Source organism: Cottoperca gobio, chromosome 12, assembly GCF_900634415.1.
Source record: "Cottoperca gobio chromosome 12, fCotGob3.1, whole genome shotgun sequence".
In the NCBI taxonomy this organism is placed as follows: Eukaryota; Metazoa; Chordata; class Actinopteri; order Perciformes; family Bovichtidae; genus Cottoperca; species Cottoperca gobio.
In genome coordinates, this window is record NC_041366.1 from 2,219,854 (window position 1) to 2,242,341 (window position 22,488).

At 39.3% G+C, this 22,488-nt stretch overlaps 1 protein-coding gene across 2 annotated transcripts; it reads left to right on the plus strand.

Moving 5' to 3' along the window:
* Positions 1-360: 360 nt before the first annotated feature.
* On the plus strand, positions 361-20,804 carry slc38a9 (solute carrier family 38 member 9). Of its 2 annotated transcripts, XR_003833216.1 has the most exons (16): positions 361-690; positions 3,386-3,529; positions 5,307-5,436; positions 6,094-6,212; positions 6,310-6,373; positions 6,515-6,608; positions 10,172-10,342; positions 10,814-10,873; positions 11,913-12,116; positions 13,430-13,537; positions 14,370-14,476; positions 14,750-14,863; positions 15,733-15,881; positions 17,859-17,948; positions 19,491-19,709; positions 20,109-20,804. XR_003833216.1 is itself a non-coding variant. In XM_029445290.1 (15 exons), the coding sequence occupies exons 2-15, from the start codon at positions 3,432-3,434 to the stop codon at positions 19,654-19,656; spliced, it is 1,674 nt and encodes a 557-aa protein (XP_029301150.1). In that variant the 5' UTR covers positions 361-690; positions 3,386-3,431; the 3' UTR covers positions 19,657-20,804. The 2 variants fall into 2 exon arrangements, 1 of the variants encoding a protein (XP_029301150.1); XM_029445290.1 differs by having other exon boundaries at positions 19,491-20,804.
* The last annotated feature ends 1,684 nt before the right edge of the window (positions 20,805-22,488 follow it).

Below are 22,488 nucleotides of genomic sequence, written 5' to 3' on the forward strand. Positions count from 1 at the left end.
CACCTCCAAATGATCTGAGGGTATTGGAGCTTCTTCAGACTCAGTATTCATATCTCAGTATTTAATGAACTTCTGCACTTACACACCTGTCTGTCTCACTGTAGGGCTCTCCATATCCAGGGACTAGAGTGAAATTACACTGACTGACACTGACGTTACATACTGTCAGAGGTATCCTCTCTTTCGATTACAACTCTTCAATTACCCCTAGAACAATTATAATGAAACGCTATTATTCAGTAAGGAAGTGTGACGTTTCAGAGATTTCTGCACGCACGGTCGCCCACATACATTCAGTTCAGGAGGTGGCGGTAATGCAGTGTAGCGTTCTTTTATAAAGCCCCAGAAGAAGAACAAATACAAAACGAAGAGGAAGAACATCATTAATAACAACTATATGCACAGCTCGTTTCTCATCAGGCGGATAAATACTTCCAACTTACACCCTAATTGCACTTCCTCTACATTCGGACTGTGATCAGTATCAGTACGCTGTACTGTTTATATAGTGTCTTTTATATTCATTTTTGGAACAGTATTTTCGCATCCGCCGCTGTGTGTTGACGTCTGGTTTTTTGTTTTAGTATTTTTAGTCACGCTAGTTCAACTTGCTGGCTGTAACATTTGCTGACACAGCAAACCTGAGATGAGCTGAAGACAGTAGGAAGGAGCTCTTCACTGCAGACTTTGGTACGGATTTTAACTTGTGCTATAACTTTAACTATGCTAAAAGAAATGACAGCAGGGAACCAATTGTCCAATGTTAAGGCGTGCCATTTACGTTAACCTAGTTATCTGTGTGCGGGGTTTTACCTGGTTAGTTAGGTAACGTTAACCTACATAAGGGGAAATTGGGAACAAAGGAAACAGAAAGTCGCTATCCGGTAAGAACAGAGTTACATTTCTGCCGACTCAGCTTTGTTATATTTCCACATACATCCCGCTTTACGGCGCAGCTTTCATGTCACGTTAACTGTGTACATTTTCTTCACTAGCACCAAAGTAGGTTTTAAAAAAGGGTTCTAGATCACACATCAGACATGTCTGAATAACTGAACATGTTTAAAGAAACGTTGTATTTGTCACAGGTTGGTACTGGGGTGTACTTGTGTTGTCACGCGACTCCTGGTGTGAGGTTATTGTTGGGGGAAGAGGTGTTTGCGTCTGTATATGACTCAGCTGCTATCTCGTCCGCCTAGCTTATTACTACAGCTAACAATTAATGTTGTTTCTAACATAAACATTTCAGTAAAATAGCATTATATTTTTACATTAGATCTGCTCATCCTCATCTCAGCTGTCATTAGCTTAGCTGCAGCTGAGGGTGTAGAGGGCTTCCTGTGTTGTCTGGAGCAAAACCATTGTTGTTTTAAACCCCATTGTTGTGTCCTGGCAACATTTGAGTTGCAGTTCGTTGAGTATACATTTTTACCTATTAAGTTATATATTTTTTTACATTTTTTTTACATATAAGTTTTTTTTAACTACGAGATGTCATTCCCCACAACATAAACTACTTACATGAATTGGATGAGGGATTCGGGTTTACTCGAATGGCCACGTGATACTTAATGCATAAATAAGGGCGTAGCCGCTTTGAGCTCATTTAATTTTTGCAGGTAGTTTATTTTGTGGGGATTGACATCTCTTAGTTTAAAATTAACAACTGTTATATGCAACAAAATATATAATTTAATCTTAAGAGCTTTGACTCAAATGTAACTGTAACTCAAATTTTGCCAGGTAGACTACTCCCAGAAACTACACCTTTGGACTTAGTATTAACTGAAAAGCCATGTTGAAGGTTGACAATTAGAGCTCGATCTGAAGCTACGCCATGGCCTTTCACTGCTGAATGTAACCTGTGCCTAGACGGTTGTAATGTCCATACAACAGGAGACTTTTGTTTTTGCAGTGGAATGCTTTATAAAACCTTTTTATAAATGCACTAAGTTACCTTAAATTTAAAACCAAGCTGGAGCCTGGTCACTCATGTCTGTAATGTGTGGAGTGAAAAGCACCAGGAATACCACTCAACAGAAAATAAAGAAATGCATAATAAAAAAATTATTACACCACAAATATACGTAATATCTTTCTGTTGATATACACTAAGTTAAATAAGTGTTATAGTTGAAGTATATGTGAAAGCTATTAACAAGAAGTGCCATGAATCAATCTGAATGTATGAGAACATTTCTGTTCAGAGTGTAAAGATGTATACACTGGAGAAGAAGAGTATTCATGGGGCTCTAATGTGCAAGATTAATTATTTTTAAACCTTTTGACCTGATGAAGATCGACTGGAATTGAAAATGTAAATACATTTGTGTCAGAATGTAAGCGTCACTCCTTTCAGTGCTCTGTTTGCTTAAGTAGGTCAGCACTCTGTAGTGCACTTATTTTAAATACAAAGCAGTATTAACTATATACATGTCAACAGGGAATCAATCTTAAATATCAAATCAAATGTAAACTTACATAAATACAAATGAGTAAACAATATTAGTGTGCTCACCTTCCCTGATGTTGGCTCAGTGAAGTTTTAATAATCAGCCCAATTTTTGTTTACCTCAAAATGCTATTAACGGGCCCGATTTATCGACCAACCAATTCATCGATCTACCAATAATGATACAATATCCATTGCAAGGTTCTACTTAAATATGTTATATGATTGTATTACAAGATTCTGTAATATTGCAATTCAATATTGTAATGTTTGAGTGTGTTTTCTTCCAATGCTAGGCCCTAAGGATTATATTGGAATTCTGATCACATTTAATTCACCTTTGAGTTAGTCATGAGCTGTACATTACTACTAAACACTAGCGTAGATGATGGGGTGGGTTTGTTCTTCATTCTTAGCAAGTGCCCCACTCCTCCGAGAAGGTCTCACAGCTGGGTTTCTTTATGGTCTTCAGCCCTGTTTCAGAATCTTGTATTATTACCTTCATGATTTCATCTGATATTAATTTTACATGGTGCATGCTCCTGAATGAATTAGTGTTTAATCAGATCTCCACACAGCAAACTTGTGGCCATATTATATTCCATGGAGTGTGTTAGTCGGGCCCTGCACATCCTTGTTGTCCCTGGGTTTGGAGAAGGTTAATTTGGCTAAATCTGATTTGGACTGTATGAAACTCTGCTTCCAGAGGTTGGAAACGTGTTTGAGACAGATAATCCAGCAGACTCAATATTCACTGATGTTGGTTACCCAGTCTCAAAGTTTCTACTGGTTGATTTTCCAAACATGCTGAAGTGAGGTTAGCTGTAATGTCAACAACATATGATTTCAGTTAATGACTGTTCTACACAAATAATGTTTTACAGTTGCTCTGTGACAGTTACTGATTAGATTTTACGACATATTTCCTCCCAGTCAGGTGAGGAGAGTTGAGAGGCTTTAGCTGAAATTCAGAGGTATCATGGAGGACGACTGCAGGCCTCTGCTGAGCTCCGAGCAGACTGGAGAGAGCTACTCACACAGAGGCTCCACAGACTCACTGGACTTCAAGGCTAAACGGTAGATTACACTGAAACACTACACCCATCAATATGCAGTCCTTACCAGCACTACGCTTACGTGAACATGACAGAGTAACACGTCTCTCCTGTGAGATACAGCTGCATGAAAGAGTTCTATGTTCTGGCACACTCCGAGTAGATGCAGAGCCATAATGAATACATTAATACCAGTCAACAGAAACCCACACACTGGATTGTATTTCATCATATTCATGTTTTAAAAAATGCTTGTGCAGAGCCAAACCAACAATGTGATTGTCTCTGTCCACATTTGGTGCTCTTGTGAGTATTAATCATAATAAACTCCGGAGTGCCAGGAACATGTGTGGCTGCTCTGTGAAGACTTCGCTTCTTTTGTTTCTGATACTTCTGCCAGTGTGACCTGGCATGTGAGATCAAGCTGCCTTCTTCCTCAAACCAGAATATAAACAAAGGACGGTTCAGGAAGCTGTGGTGATGAGAGGCCGATGGTATCACCCCGAGCTGTCGGTCATTTATCAACCAGAAATCATCTGCGCTTCTGTGAGCAGGCGAGCTGCTGCCTGTGGCTCAGGACGCTGTTTACAGACTGAGACTTACGGTCAAAGTCTGTTTTTTGATTATTCTTTCTGTACACTAACCTTTCAGCTGAGTATGCCTTCTCTGCATTTCACTCCATTTATTGAGAAATGTGAGTATGTGACAAATAAATCTATGAATCTGTATCAGGCTTTGTGTACACAGACCATAGTAAGAGGGGTCGGGTCATCAGTAGTTTCAGTCTGTCGTTGATAATAAGAGTTGTCTGGATTATTATCGTGCTGAAGACTGAACACTACCAAAGTGAATTTAAACCTTGTATCAGAGCCTAATTGTATTTTTGACAAATGGATTTATGTTTTCTTCTCCGTGCGTATGTGCTGTGTTGTTTAATGTCCTTGTGTTGTGTGGATTCAGATGCTCGTACTATAGCTTTGTTTTGTCTACATGTATTTTTTTTACTAAACATGCATGTTGTGAGGTGGTCTACATATATGAACTCTTAAAAATGGCACATTATAAAAAGTGAATTAAGACTTGTGTTTCTAGTTGTACAGTTCACATATTAACCATGAAAAGCTTTTCCCCAAACTTTGGATCCAGCCTGTTGGTCTGAGCTGTGTAGACCGAGCATGACGGCTTGTTGGATAATAAACAAGGTCCTTACAACAAGTTAGGCCTGGAATTCACACGACAAGAAAATACTTAGAAGTTGTGTGTGTGTGTGTCTTTGGCACCCCCTGAGTGCTGGTAGTTTGTGTGAATTTTAATCCAGTTAGGTATTTCACAGTGAGCAACTAGCTTTCCAGCACAAAAAGCATTAAGAACACTCCCTTCCAGTAAGTCACACGTGTGCTTGTTTTAGTGTGCATGTCTAAGGTTCACAACAGAACAAAGTGTTTGTACGCTGTATAATTCAAATGTAGAGACGCATTTAACTATTTGCATTTTCAATCTCTCAATAATTCTTTGATCAATTGTGTGTCTATAAAATGTAAGTGAAACATGGAAACACTAGTTGCCAGAGCCCAACGGGACAGAAACAGTTTGTTTCGCCAGAACAACTTTCGAAACCTTAAGATTAAGATACATTTAGAATAATATGAAACAGAAGAGCAGCAACTACTCAAATTGGATAAACTGCATTTAGAGAATGTTTGGCATTTTTGCATGACTTGATTTAATGGATTATGAAAACCCGTAGAAAGATTGAATATTGTTAGAAATGACATGATTTTTTTGTCAATTTCTTGTAGGCCTTTCTACGTCGAGCCCAGGAATATCGTAGATGACGGCCCGCAGGAGAGAGTCTCTGCTGAGGCTGCCATCCTCAACAGCAGAGTCCATTACTACAGCAGACTGACAGCCTCTTCTGACAGACTGCTGGTAGCTCCAATCTCTACCTAGTTAGTTGTCAGAGCCAGGGACAGATTATCATGATGCGCTCAGGGCCCGTATCTATACTCGTATATATGTATATATTTAACATTTATATATACATATTTAAGTGTTAAATATGTATATATATATATTTTTTTAAAGATGTAAAAACATAAAATCTGCAAATGAAAAAAACAAGAATTCAAATATATATATAATATTCTATATTATTATTCCAAAGAATTACAGAACTGAATCAAAATAACATTCAACCTGAAAAAACCTTTCATACACTTATTTTTAGTTTGAATACTTTTCAAATGATCAAAACCGTTGGCCCAGATTTAGCTCCATATTTCTTAACACTAAAATACTCCTGTGGTCTCACACACACACACACACACACACACACACACACACACCTTTTTGACACTAAATAGGTAGAAACTCCTAATAGAAAGAGATTGAAAGACATGTTTCGGCCCTCAGTTACGATGACCTCATGAGATGTTTATTTGTTGAGTTCTAAACATTACTTTGTAAATTCTGGTGATATATTCCATAAGATATATTACAACCATAATGTCTTTACTTTTCATAAAAGCTCATGTTACTGTACCTGTAAAGACTTCACTTCTACAATCTGACTGTTTTTTCCTTCAGAGTCCTCCAAACCACGTGATCCCTCGCACCGAGGAGATCTACATCTACAGTCCACTGGGGACCGCTTTCAAGGTGACAGGCAGCGACCACTCCTCTAAAAACCCCAGTATCATCACCATGTAAGCCCTGTCAGCTCAACAGTCAGGATATCAACCTAAGCTATATGTTCCCTTCATGCTTGGGAATGTCTTTGACCTTGCTCTTCTCTCCTCACAGATTTGCTATATGGAACACAATGATGGGCACATCTATACTCAGCATACCTTGGGGTATAAAGCAGGTGATTGGTTGGTTGTTTTAAAGCAACATCTAAAAGGACAAGCTTTGTATTGGCCGTAGTACTTCTGCAGTATGTATTGTATATTTGCTTTGCAGGTTAAAACTCAAATTTGAATGGTTAGTGTTGTTTTTGTCACTTTAGGCTGGTTTCACTCTGGGGATCTTCATCCTCATCTTCACGGGCCTGCTGATGCTCTACTGCTGTTACATCGTCCTCAAATCACCAAAGTCAATACGTAAGTCCTATTATTTTGCTAGTGGTGGTTAGAGAGGTACTTTTTCTGAAAGAACGTCTAATAAACTGGAATTATAAGTCTATTTTAATTAATATAAGAAATATAATTTGATGTTTCTGATACAAACTAATGTGTTTCATAGAATTAAGTGCTCCCTTTGTATACTGCTTGAAACAAGAGAAACTGTACTGGGCAACAGTTGTGTCAGACACCCAGTACAATGACTGAGAGGAACAGCTCACTGATGCTGTTAGCGCTTGTGAAGTCCTGAGCGTTTTATCATTTTGGGGCCCAAGCACCAACGTATTGTGTTTGCTTCATAGCTATATCTTTCATCAAGCAGAAGCTTTGTGGCTCTCATATTCGGCGTGAGATTAGTTTGGGCAGCGTGAGAGCGTCAGACACGGCCCCAGAGTGGGTGTCTCCTGCCAAAAGCGTGACAGTTGGCAACTGTGTTTACATAACGAGGAAAAATATTTTGCCCATCATTCGTATTGTTTATTAGGAGAGGTGAGTGCTGCCATTATGTGATTCACAGCTTCAAATGAAAGTGTTTCTTTACCAAAACCCCTTGTGTGTATCCTTGAGGTCTAATAAATGCGTTGACCCTTGTCCAGGGCTGCAGCAGATCTTGGAAGTATGCACTCTGACTCAGCATGCCCAAGCACACAAACACTTATGCATTAAAACAGCTGTTTTATCCCTGTTCAGTGATGGCCTAGTCCTCCTGAGTGCCCAGAGACACTGCTCCTTTGCTTCTGAGTTGCATCAGGTGCTTGGACCCCAGTATACCTGCTTGCAGGTCTAGTGTTAGTTGATTTGTCCTACTGATCATTACTAATGGTCATTATTCTTTAATAAAAAGACGTTTGTTTAATAAACTCTATCAGGTGTTTGTTGTCTACATGTTCCCACAGAAGAGTGTCTCCATTAGCATGTACTTGCCAACCTTTCACACGTCACAGCAGCACACGAGTCAGGCAAATGCATCAGATCACAGTTCTTAAGATTAGACTTGATTGTAACTGAAATGCTTCTGCACGTAGTATAAGCGTGTTTAACAAATGAACAAAGTGGAAGGTGCTGCAGGTTGCTGCTTTCTCTAATGATAAACGTCAGTGTTCCTCAGCAGAGAGGCTTGGAGATCTCTTAGATCATTGGTCGGGAACCTATGGCTCTTTCGATAACGCAATATGGCTCGCAGACAATTATGAGCTGACTTTTAATATGATTAACAAGTAATAAATAATTATATTGTGTCATTTTAAAGTAAAACATCTAGCAGCGGATTTGTTTTTAGTTCTCCCCTCTCTTTCCTCCACTCTGTCTCTGGCAGTAGGTTAAGGTGTGTTCGCACAAGTGTGTGAGTGTAGGGGGCAGAGCCCCGCCCTTCGCGAAACCGAGCAGAGTAGAAACTGCACAAAGCAAGCAGTAGACCGGGGGGGTCAAACTCAATCACAGAGAGGGCCAACATTAAAAACTGGGACTACGTCGAGGGCTAAACACGGTCCACATTTATTGAACAGGATACACATAAAGTGCAAAAAGATATGGAACATATTTAAGTCAACTGCAAACGGATTGCTGAGCAGTTCAATTTAAATTTCTGAGCTGCAAATGCTCTCAGTTTATGAGCAGAATGCGGTCTGGAACACAGAGGTGGAGATGTTTGTCAGTGTTTGGAAACACTTTTGACCAAAGTTTCCTTCTGCATCAGAGTCTCCCACAAGCAGCTCGGCTTGGAACGCTCTCACTGCATCATACATGTCCGTGATCACATGGCCCTGAAGCTGCAGGTTTAACAGTGAGATGCTTCGTTACGGCGCACAAACAGTCCCGCTCACATCGTCCCAGAGATCTGTGGTGTGTTTCCCTTTGCTTTCCAAAAACTTTAATTTCATTCACATATTTAGATACTTCCTCAAATGTCTTTTCCCGTGGTTGTGCCATGCATTGATGTAATTACCAAAACTGGCGGCCCAGTTATGACAGACATATGATATTTACATGCGGTCGGATATAATTGCCTTGAGTTTGACCCCCGTGCAGTAAACACTGAAACGTGCTCATAAATGAGATAAATAACGTAAGTGTTTAGTTTATTTAATAAAAGAGCACCTGTTCAATGAAACACTGATACCGCTATTAGTACTCGGAGACGTGTTATATTAAAAAATGCACGCATACAGTTGCGTTCAAATGTATTAAATATATGGCTCTCAAGGAAATACATAAACAAATATTTGGCTTTTATGGCTCTCCCAGCCAAAAAGGTTCCCGACCCCTGTCTTAAATGATCTAATGATGCAATAGTGTTGCGTAATGGCGGCAGTTAAGAATAATCGCTTCCTGTCAGTTTGGTACGGTAAAAGGCTTTAAATACGGATTCCGTCCATGAGGAGACCGTTGCTATGGTTAGGACAGCAGCCAGAGGTGCAAATCAGAGCTGTAACAAACACAGAATTATTCAATAGGAGCAAAACACAGTGCCATAGCTGCAGAATTCATCCAAAATAGGTCCGACTAATAGGAATTTAAACTGCTGCAATTATTTAAAAAAGGCTTAACAGACTTTTAACTCGCTGATGGGATGTTTCTCAGTAACGCACCATGGAATTTATAGTTGACTCCCTTAAGTGTTTCTGCTCACATGATTGTACCTTTGACCTGCATATCCTCTCGCCTCAGCAAAATGCTACAGGGAAAGCTATATACTGGTAGCTATATACTACTCAAACTATGATTGTGGAATATTTTGCTGTGAAAGGTGTACTGTAAAAGGCATGAGCATGAAGAATACTATATATATATATATATATATATATATATATATATATATGTGTCTATATATATATGTACAAAATATATATATATATATATATATATATATATATATATATATATATATGTATGTATATATATATATATGTATATATGTACATATATATATATATGTATATATGTATTATTATATATATATTATATATATATATATATATATATATTTGTCTCTCTATATGTGTATATATATGTGTCTATATAATATATGATACAAATAAATATATATATATCTATGTATATATGTACATATTAGATATATATATAGATATATATCATATAATATAATGTGTGTATATATAATAGATATATATATATATTAGATAGATAATATATTATATATATATAATATATATATATATATTATATAATGGGATGTATATATATATATATAGATATATATATATATAAATATATTGTTGTATATATATATTATATATGTGTATATTTATATATATATATATATATATATCTATATATATTATACAGTGTATATATATATATAATTATATAATATATATATAATATTATATACACTGTATATATATATATATATATATATATATATATATGTGTATAGATATATATATATATATATATATATATATATATATACACGTGTATATTTATACATACATACATACATACTCTTTTCCCAAAGATATGGCCTGTGACACGTCCAAAAGAATGCCACATGTATGTTTTTCCTTCTGTGTTTGGTCCAGCCTACGTGGACACATCCGACTGGGAGTTCCCTGATGTTTGTCGGCACTACTTTGGAAAGTTTGGCCAGTGGTCCAGCTTGATCTTCTCTATGGTGTCACTTATTGGAGCCATGGTGGTTTACTGGGTCCTCATGTCCAATTTCCTGTACAACACCGGACAGTTTATCTACAGTAAGTCACAATGTTCTCATTATTACCAGAAAAGAGGTATCTCATAATTACATAGTTCTGTTTCTCAGCACTTTAAAAGGAAACACTCATCAATGGAGTCTGACACGCATCAAAACACTTGTCCCTGCTGTACCTGTGCAATGCGTGTGCGTTGTGCTTCAAATGTCCTGACACTGCAACATGGCTGCTGTGTGTTGCCCTTGAGAATAGCCTGCTTAGCATATCATTCCAAAGTGTGCCTCACCTTGTGCTCACCACTCAGTCAATTGGCATATCATGGAGGGCGTTATGAATTTAAAGGTTTAGTTAGTAAAATGTGGCTCTTTAGTAACATTTAAGCAATGATTCCACTGTCACACATATATTGTCTCTACAGCACTAGTTTAGGCAAATATCAAAAGCCCATTAGTGGTTGTAGCTCTAAAATGTGCAAGAGGAGCTTTTTGTTTTGATCTGATCTCCTGTCTACAGACTATGCTCACAACGTCAACGTGTCAGATTCAGAGTTTGGGACCAATGGCTCAGATAGAGGTAAGTCACTGACACTATCCAACTTTCAACTTTAACTTCATTCTGGATTTTGGTTTTAACAGTAGTGAAATTGTGAGGTAGTTGGTCCTAAATTCCTGACACTGTCTGAATTTTGACAAAGGCTTTCTTTGGTCTTCAAAACTTTAAAATGATCGTGGACATATCTCACAGTTTTGGACTGCTTTGACAAACACTAATCTCAGTCAGCGGCTCTTCTGGCAGCAGCCTCTCTGGCTCTCCGCTCGCCAGCTGCACAGTCCGGCTCTGAGCTGGTGTCTGTATCAGCAAAACTCTGTTTTAACAAACGAGGAAAATAACAATGCTGCTCTAATTACCAACCAAATGTGCCGATAAAATGTTTAATTAAATAATATTTTTCTGAATCTGTCAAAGCATCTCCTGTAATTCGACAAACACATAAACCACCAAAGAGCATGTGTTAAAGTATTACTGTAATTATATCCAGGTGTTCACCCCTCTTCTCTTCTGAAATGGACAGAAGGGAAAAGCAGTCCGAGTGACATTTTTTTCACTAACACCACTTTCACACAACAGAAAGCTTTCTACAGTTACTGTGGTGTCTTCCCGATTTTAGCATCTTTTTCCTCTCACCATCTCCCGTGTTGCAGTACCACTCTCTGCCTGAAGGGTTACTGATGCGCTGGTGGGGGCGCTGTTTTACCGAAACACAAATGTCACTATGTGATACTGACAGATCTGTTGGTGTAGAAATGCAGGAAATTTGTTTTAAATTACAATTGATTCCCCCCACCCATTATGTATCTTTCCAAGTTTTCCCACCCATTATAAAACTTAACCAGGTGAAAAAAAAAAAAATTTCATAACAGCACTTACACTTCTGATGCGTGGACTGTAGCATTGCTACCATAAACACATGCATAAACTCACTTCGAAACCCAAGAAGCAGCCCAAACGAGCACTGCATAAGTTTCCTAAATTTCAAGTAGAAAAAAAACCTATTTCTACTTTTAATAACCTGACAGTTCAAATGGTAATGCTTTGTTGATTTGTTCACCAGTCATCTGTCCATACGCAAAGACTGACCCTGGAGAGAACCACACCATCAGCACACTTTACTTCAGTAACAGTGGAAATGATACTGTTCTCAGCTCTTTCGAACACTGGTGGAGCAAAACCAACACCGTCCCCCTCTACCTCATCGTCCTGCTGCCGCTGCTCTGCTTCCGCTCAGCCTCCTTCTTCGCAAGGTTCACCTTCTTAGGTAAGAGGGTGAAGAGAGGGTGGTAGTGTTTGTGATCAGTCAAAAGGCTTAGACATTGCCTTTCTTGGGAAAACCGAAATATAAACACCCAGTGTGCCACCAGAGTTTCTTTCTAACTCACTTTTGACCAAGTGTCCCCAGGTGCCCTTTAAATCTTTGTCTTTGAGTCTTAGCTAAAGATTACAGCTACATTAATTGTTTGGCAGCCATGTAGTTGCCAGTGTGTTGGATGTATGACTGAAACATCCCTTACTTCAGTTTAAAGAAACCTAACATCTGACTGCATGTGTGTGATGTAACCAAGCAGCTACATCAGCCAGCATGTCATGGATACATAGTAAAGCAGTGTTATGTGCTGGAGTTTCTGTTCTAGCGGCTTTAGTAAAAACTCTTGAGTTTGTTAACCCTGAATGACATCACTTTAACTCTGGGTCAGTTACCATGGTAACATGCTCTCTGAACCTAACCTCCTCGCTGGCAGCTTTTCTTCAACAAACCCAAAGTTTCTGTCACATCAGTCATCTGTCTATCATTAGAGATTATGTGAGGAGTTCTGAAAAAGGCAGATTGTGGTGCAGCTGAAAATAATTCAAACCTGGACAAAAAGTAGTTTAAATGTGAGTTTATTAAATATGCTGCAAACAGTCTAAATGTGTTTCAGCAGCATCTTAGTGACTATCTTTAAATAACTACATGCTGAAATATAGTCACAGAATGTAATGAAGTACAACAGCTCTGCACATGTTCTTCACATGTTCAACTTTATTTATTTATTCATTCAACCATGTTTCTTACCCAGGTCACAGTTGTGGTGGTGTTGTACTGGACTGCATTGCATTGTTTCTAATATTCTTATAATTAGGATCACCTCTCTATTTTATGTAGTACACTTAATACCGCTGCAAACTACAACCTCAATGATACATTTGTAGTTGAATTATAATATTGCTGACGGTGTAATTCATAATTGAACATTAGTGTCTTTGTAAAGTTGGAATTCATTACTATATATTTAAAGTTTTGTATATGTTTAATAGAGTAGGATTCCACTACTTTAAATGCACCAATAAGGAAATGAAAGTAAATGATGAATGTGTGGACTTAACTTATCGACTTACCTCCACTCCATCTTTCTCTGCTCTGATCAGCTGTTCTGTACCCCAACACTCCCATCTCAGGGTATTTAACTCAGAGTTCAGGGTTAGCTTCAGAGTTTGTTAAGCTGATTTCTGGAGCAGTCCGCTGCGTTTCCTTCTGAATATACTGTGTGCTGCTTCCTTCATCCATCTATTGCATCTTTCCATCTTATCCAGGCACCATATCCGTGATCTACCTGATTGTGCTGGTCACTATTAAAGCTGTCCGCCTCGGCTTCCACCTACATTTCCACTGGTTTGACTCGACACAGTTCTACGTTCCAGGTAAACCTCCTGCACATTGTAAGGCTTCTGTCTTGCCACAGCAACTGGCATGAAACCAATAGACGTACTCTAGCTTACTGTAGTCAATGTCTACGGCTGTAAAGGGTCCTTCCTGTGACACTGCAGGATTTATCCCTTTAACGTCTTTGGGTGTACAAGGCCATTTCTGAGTAGAATTACTTACTATTTATCAGCCATTATCAATTGTTCAATAGATGTTTGGAAATGTTACTCTATCATTGTATATCATGGGATACATTGGGATATTGTATCTGATCAGAGTTTATATGATGAAGTGTTTTTGTCGTGCTGGCATAGGGGTGTTGATATTGGTCGGTCCTTTGATGATGCCACCTCCTCCAGGCCGACAGCTGAACTATTATCGACCCAGATCGCCATGCAGTTTGATATGATCAGTTTTATTAATGGGTCACTGATGGGCCTTTTCCCTAACTCCCAAAATGTTGCCAAAAGTCTCTCTCCCCTTAATGACAACAAAATAAAATATGTAAAACATAAAAATGTACTCGCTGCCACTGGTGCTCCCCAGAAGATGAACCTTTACCATGTTGGGCACTCCATGCACTTTCCTCTAGTGCGAGCCGAGGGCCAAATGTTTAACTTCTGCATGCAACAGATCTCATAATCTGAAAGTCAGAAAGCTGCAGTTTGGAATTTGAACACATTGATGCTCCCAAAGGGATAAACCCTTTGACTGTAGGAAGTCATGCACATTATAACCACTAGGGGAGCACTGGGGTACATTTACACAATCTTTTGTTTCTGTACAGTAGCAAATGTATAATCTCTGCCTTATTATTGGTTCTTTCAGAGTTCCGACTGCTTTTCCCTCAGTTCACTGGTGTCCTCACTCTGGCCTTCTTCATTCACAACTGCATCATCACATTGATGAAGAGCAACAAGCACCAAGAGAACAATGTGAGCTTATTCAGCCAGCCTCCTGCTCAGCTTCACACACTGCAAACATGCATTTTGCTGAATCTGTTCTCTGCTGACTTAGTTCAGATAACAGTTCAGTCTCACAACTTGTGTTTTGAGTGAATTAATTCCATGAGTGTTTGTCAATGCCTTTTAATGTCCAATTCTGAAACAGGAAGCAAAGAGTCTACCCAATACATTTAGTCACAACATGGTTTATGATCCTCAGTAAGTGATGCTGAGCCTGAGGTGAATGTGTTTTGGTGTGTTTAGGTGCGGGACCTGTCCGTGGCTTATCTTCTAGTTGGGCTGACGTATCTGTATGTGGGAGTGTTGATCTTTGCTGCCTTCCCCTCACCGCCTCTCTCCAAAGACTGCATCGAACCAGTGAGATTTACACTTCAGTGTTCTGATCTTCTTTTTGTTTTTGATTTGTATTATGTTTTTGCAAAACTTGAACTAGAACTTGATTTGGCCAAGAACAAGTGTTTAGTTTCTGCTGCAGATCCATAAGAGCCACTGTTTCAACATTTAACTTCTGTTTGAGGCGGATAAGCAAAATCCTTTTTTTCCTGTATTCTGTGGGCCAATACATATCCATTTATATCAGCCACACGTCTATTTAAAACCTTTTGCAACACTATAACACTATTAGTGTGACGGTTTCATATTACTAGCCATGATGTAGGTACTCTATGGATCCAGATACTCACGTAAAACCTCTAAACTTGTTATTATTGACAAGAAGTATTAGTTGAGATAAAATAGCTTAAATATTAGCTTACGTACTTACTTACTTTTAATTACAAATGGATGAAATTGACTTTATAGCAACTTAATTTTGCAATTACAATAATGAAGTCTTGTTAACGAAGGAAAGGTTTATAGTACATAACATGTTTGAAGAGCAAGAAGTTTAACGCTTTGTAAGATTTAAAATCCACATGGTTGACGAGTTCTAAGGATGCAGGAAATAAAAAAGAAAAGCTTCTCTTGTTCATATGAAAGTGAAAGCCAGTGGTTGAACTGCACATAGTTGATATACAGTAGGGCCATCATAACAATTGTGGTTGTATGCATTAAAGTCACGCAGCAAAGATTTTGTGATTTATCACAAAAAGCAGGTTTGTAAAACGACTACAAACTGCTGACAGCTACAGATATGGCTTTAATGTCTTAAAGTATTTCCTACTGTCACTGCAGCTACCCGACACATTAGTCCAGCAGACCCTCAGCTGCTTCCTTCTCTCCCTCAGAACTTCTTAGATAACTTCCCCACCAGTGATGTGATGGTGTTTGTGGCTCGGACCTTCCTGCTGTTCCAGATGATCACAGTCTACCCCCTGCTGGGATACTTGGTGCGGGTCCAGGTGATGGGCCAGATCTTCGGCAATCATTACCCCAGGTAGCGCGGAGGCATATTATCATTGAACATTATACGACAAAGCTCTTAAAGATATCCTCAATATTACCACCCTGAAATTCAGACTGAATGACGATCTCGTTACTTCATTCACCATTAAAGTGCCACATTATTCATTCTGACACTAGCTGTGTCCCAATGCACGACTGGATCCTCCAAATATGTACTAACAGATTTACATGGAAGCCCAGTGGAATCATTTGTGCTCCCACTAATACACACTGGTGTGTAATAAGTATGGAGACTAATACACACTGGTGTGTAATAAGTATGGAGACTAACACACACTGGTGTGTAATAAGTATGGAGACTAACACACACTGGTGTGTAATAAGTATGGAGACTAACACACACAGGTGTGTAATAAGTATGGAGACTAACACACACGGGTGTGTAATAAGTATGGAGACTAACACACACTGGTGTGTAATAAGTATGGAGACTAACACACACTGGTGTGTAATAAGTATGGCGACTAACACACAATGGTGTGTAATAAGTATGGAGACTAACACACACTGGTGTGTAATAAGTATGGAGACTAACACACACTGGGTGTGTAATAAGTATGGAGACTAACACACACTGGTGTGTAATAAGTATGGAGACTAACACACACTGGGTGTGTAATAAGTATGGAGACTAACACACACTGGTGTGTAATAAGTATGGAGACTAACACACACTGGTGTGTAATAAGAGTTCCCGGCTCGTGGCTGATGGTCGGATGCATGTACTGCATGTTTGAATGCTTCTCCCAACATTTGTCTGGACTGTTCCTGGTCAATAAGGTCATCGTTTTTTACGCATCAGCTAAATATTTTTGATATGGATCCATAAAGTAGATTATTGAAGAATAGTGACCACAACATTTTACAGTGTAAAATATACTTACCAATACTCTCCGGTGGACAAACTATGTAATGGGGACACTTTTAAAATAACTGTAAACCTTTATTTGACATTTGTCTCCTGCCGTTTCTTCTGCCTTATCAGCCGACATGTACACGTTGTTACCAACATATCTGTGATGAGGTCATATGAGATGATATATTGGACCGGGCAATGTATTGATCAGGTTCTAGTATTAAGCCAAAAATGATGTCACACCGTCATTACACTCCAGTGATCTCCATCTGCTGTCAGCATGTGATATTTGTTATTCTAATGTTCATGCATTGATAATTGTATAATGAACATTTGGTATTGTGACAACCCTAATGATGATGCGTTTGTGACCACCTCAGTTATAACTTACGTCGTAAGTTATGACTGAGGTGGTCACAAATGCATCGTCTTCAACGTTTTTCAGGCCAAGGACTGGAGCAGGGACCCCCTACTGTATATGTTGTATAGAATTACAGCTCATTACATTACAGGTCATTTAGAAGAGGCTTGAAGAGGTCCGTGCGGTGTTTTAGTTCCCCCTCTCCTTTCCTCTGCTCTGTCTCTGACTGTAGGTGTGTGTGTTGGGAGCGAAGTCCCGCCCTTTGCGAAACACAGCGGAGGAGGGAATGTGAAATAAATAAATAAATCCCCCCAAAAAATTATTATAATTATTATAACATAATTTTTTTTGCTTTATCTACAAACAATTTCGTGACCCCCTGCAGTACCTCCACGGACCTCCTTGGGCGTTGCGGACCCCCTGTTGAAGACCTATGACTTACGAGGTTCATAGTGAAGTAGCTTAGTAGCTTAGCATAGTAGCTTTTTGAATGCATTCAAAAAGCTACTATAAAAATGATGAAGTAATTAAGTGAAGATTTATTTATTCAGCACTTTTCAAAACAATGTGCATCACATTAAAATGATTTCAAAAGAGAAATAACATTTCCTGGTCTCAATAAAGATGCAGTTTGTTGGACTTCAGACTGAGGATTACAGACTTGTACAGATTTATTCACTAACGGTGTTTTGTCTCCTGACAAATGACATGTTTTAATTGTCTCTCTTCAGTTTCTTCCACGTTCTGGCTCTGAACATCTTAATAGTTGGATCTGGTGTCCTGATGGCCAAGTTTTATCCAAATATTGGATCCATTATAAGGTATGTTTAAACCTTCCACCTTCACATATACTGTATGATAATAATGAATGAATCAGTCGATTGTTTTTATGTTCTTGAATAAAGTGCTGTCAGACATTTGTAATCACAACAGAAGCCAACCTGTGGCTGCAATGTGCATAACATAATATAACATAACATAACACAACATAAAGTGGTCAAAACTATCTGTGTGAAAACAATCCCGACCCTGATGATGATGATCACTGAGCTGTTGGGCAGCAGTGACAATAACTTAGTATGTAGATCTAATCTAGCTCGACCTTAATAATCATGTCTGTGTGCTTCCACACATATAGAGGACTAGATTGGTTATTATTATATGAATACCATAGATGGATAAATACAAATATTAAAACATAATAATAATAGAAATAAATAAGTAATTAAATATTTTGATAAAATAAGAATTGGAGAAGACTGATGAAAGATGAAGTGGCAGATATTCTCACTTTAAATCTCTAGTATGGGCCGAGCTGTAAACACTGCGTTACCCATGATGCAACTACTAAGCTCCCTCAGAGCCTCAGTAGCTAGTTGGACTCTTCATGTTTTTATTATTACGTATATTATCTGTTTTAAAAATATTTATAATAAATGAAATCACTCTGGTTCCAAATCAAATGAAAGCTTGTTCTTATGGTCCATAAATGTCAATTATTGCATATTTTGGCTGCCAAAAACCTTTCAACACAAGCTTCTTCAGTGCCTTTGTTCCCTCACCAGCCTGTCAGTATGTCGCTGTTGGAGAGCACATTTTGGCAAGAAATTCTCTTCAAATCGTAAAACACTGCTTAGGAAATACACAATAAATAAAATGTCATGTACATGTGCAGCATTTCGGCTCTGCTTCTTTTAGTCTCAACATACGAGTCACTTTTTCCTTTCTTTAGCCGAGGGGTTGAAGGCGCCGGCCATAAGTTGCCTTTAGTACATTTCAGTCCCATCTCTCTGACCCCTTGTTTCATGTCATCTCTCTACGATCACTAATAAAGGCATTAAATGCCCCCAAAAATAATGTAATAAAATAAATGTTTTTGCAACAATTATCCAGTGGTCCTGTGTTGTGGGAGCTATAATTCCTACTTGCAGATTTTACATGCTATGGTACAAACCGCCTATCTATCACTTCCTAGTACAGTTTCTCTAGAAGAATTAGTAGCATCTAACTTCGTATCCCTGCACCCCATGTTTGCTGGACGCTTATTATACCATTCAAATAAGTGACTCGTGTGGGATTGTCCATCTGTTGCGCCATGATTCAGCAAATTAGTGCCCAAAACGCGGCACATAGTTTCTCATATTTAGTATTTTCCTTCATGCGTCTGCTCACATAACATACTTGTTTCAAGTGATTGAGCATGGACATTCATTCTTGATTTAATTAAATAATCTAAACATGAGTGTTTCATGTTTTAAGTGGTTATTGCTGTTGAATAAAATGGACCCCAAGTCATCAGTCAGCTGTTGTGAAAGTGTACTAAAGGCTCTGTACTGATGTTCTCTCTCTGTCTCCCTGTGCAGGTTTTCAGGAGCAACATGTGGATTGGCTTTAGTGTTTGTCTTTCCTTCCTTAGTCCACATGATCTCCATGAGAAGGCAGGGGTTGCTCCGCTGGCCGTCAGCCATCTTCCACAGTTTCCTAATCCTGCTGGGCATGGCCAACCTGCTGGCTCAGTTCTTCATGTAGACAAGCAGTCAGACACCGGCACTCTTAAACATTCAGAAGCAAGATCTAAAGATGTGAGACGCCGGAGATTTCAGATGGGTATCTCTTGAGATTGGATGTAGAATAATGGAGTGCATAACGGCCCAGTGCGTATTATCCAACTTATGTCATGATCACCAAAACAATGCCCAGATAAACATCAGCAGCCTCCAGCCAGTCTGAATGTCTGTTTCTGTGGTATGTAGATCAAATGCCACACACTTACTGTAGTAAGAGTTATTGTTGTGATTTGTAAACGTTATGTTTCAGGGGAATAGCAGAATCCAAAGTCTTGGTTTGATTTTTATCATTTTTAAAAAAAGTTTTACATGCAACCCAGCCAGCGGTATTTCTATGATAGAAAACCTTTTATAGATCATTTCCGACATGATACTGTTGTTCCAACCTGCAGCTCTTTTGTTTGACTCGCACAGCTCTCATAGCACATAGCTGTTTCCGGAGTGCACAGAGTGTACACTGCCTGCGCAGCACCAACAGCAGACAGGAGTTGGTGGAGAAACGGAGCTAAAAGAGAGAATATTGGACTCAGTCATCAGGTGAACGGAGACATCGCTCCAAATGTCGGCTGGATGTGGAAATAAGGAACTGTTTGCGAACAAGTTCATCGTATCAAAAGGTTCATGTTGTTTTTGTAAATGTGTTTGTTACTGCAGGTTTAAATGTGTTACAAGGGAAGCTTTACAGCGGGACATAATGATCAGAGTTGTGCTGTGCTGACACCAGGGAATCATGACTCACTTTGGGAATGTGTCAGATGTTTCTGTGTTTTGAGGACGGCCATGTTGTGTGCATATTGTTTTGAAGAAACGTTTTGCACAATCTTTTAATTTTTATGAGCAGTGTTGATTCACATGTCTACATGATGCCTATTTTCTAGATACTGCGTCTAATGTGTTATATTTTTACTAATGATAGGATAGACAAAGGGAATATGTACGTGAAAATAAACCATCAGTCTGTAAGAACTGTAGTTTCCTCTTCCTGCTCTTAATTGTATGATCCTGAGGGAAACTGATGTGCAATAGTTGCAGTACAAAGTAGGAAAGAGTGCACATATGAAATGTGAATAATAATAAAAATAATAATAATAAAGGTGCAATTGTGTGATACTGCATGTAATGTCCAATTATTGCTCGTAAATAAGAGCGTTATAGTGATTGTAATCAGAGAGAGATCAGTCGATCGGAGCTGAAATGGAGGCTGGAGTCAGCGCAGCACCCGTGTCTCTGAGGCCCACCTCTGTGTGAGGTGTGTGAGATGAGAAGAGTTGGACACTTTGATTCTACTACTGAAAGTGTTCCTCTGCATGACCAGCACATGGAGGAGCAGAGTCCACTCCTCCATGTGCTGGTGCAGCATCCTTCTTTCTGACACCCCCACCAAAGAATCGAGCTACTGCCCCAGGATGGGCCGTCACTTATCGAGTGGAGTACAATGTTATTATTGCTAAATATTGGTTGGCAAAACTATGAAAATGAGACCCAAGTCATAATAAACTGAGGTTATCCCTTAAAGTGATCATAAAGTTGTAGCAGTGCATTCACTGCATAGTTTCAGGTCATCAGTGTGAGAGGTTCAGCTTGGCCTCTAAAGCCTTCGCCCCTTGGTTCATCCGGACAAATGAATCCGGCAAAACACTGAACCATTTACAGCAGTGTGAGGACAGCTTCAGCTCACCCCTGCACGTGCTATGGTTGCCCCATCTAACCTGTGTGGGATCACCAACACTTCACAACCACAACACATCCACCGGCTACATCTGGCCTGAACACAGCTGCAGCCCCACATGGACTGCAGAGGCCCCCAAAATCAAAGTTAAAATTACAAAAGGAATGTTAAGGTGCTCAATCAGTTTCACGTGCTGGCAGGTGGTCAGAGAAAACAAACAATTATTCAGACACTAAGGCAGAGCACGGACAAAAGTTTCATTAAAAGCCTGCAGTGGACTCTAAGGACATAATTCACCAAAATCTGTCATTCAACACAAGCAATTACCTTATGTGCCTTTTCTGCGTTGTTTTACCTTCACAGTAACAGACACGGTCAGTGTGTTACTATGGTAACAGAGTGATCAGAGTAACGCCTTTAAGCGGTTCTTTTTCTTGAGCGTTAGCTGTGGAAATAAGACACACACTTTGTGTAGTCAAAGAGAGAAGTTGTTCATCTCTGGAGAAGTTGTCTGCTAGACGTCTCCAAAGACATCTCTTCACAAACATGACAACTAATGCAGTCTCCCTCAAGCTGCCTGAGATCTGGAAATTGTCTGCTTCAGCCTGACCCGCACAGTTTGCACTTCGGTAGATCACCCAATTTTATCATGTGGTGTCGGCCTTCAGGAGTTCAGCAATATCCAGAGTGGCGAGCTTCCTCAAAAACCCTCCAGCACTTACTAAATGTAAAAAGCTTCACCTGTTGAAATCCTTTTGAACTTTCCAACACTAAGCGTACCAACCGGCTCTTCTCTTTACAAGGACTTGGCGAGAGCAAGTCATCTGAGCTCATGGACAGAATGCTGGAGCTCATGGGAAAGCACAAACCAGACTTCCTCTTCCACCAACTGTTTCTGCGACAGCTATTCTCAAGTACGACTGTTTGAGCCGACTCTGCCATCACTGACTGCCGGGTTGTGGCAGATTCTTTGTAACACCATCTCTGGACGGCGGTTCCTGTGAACGGCTCTGGAACAGAGGAGTTAAACTCCACCGCCCACCACCCACAGGCTAACAGGCTATGCTCTTCGGGCAAGCCCCAAAGACGGCAACTGGGTCATGTTGGGCCTCAGAACTGCCTCCA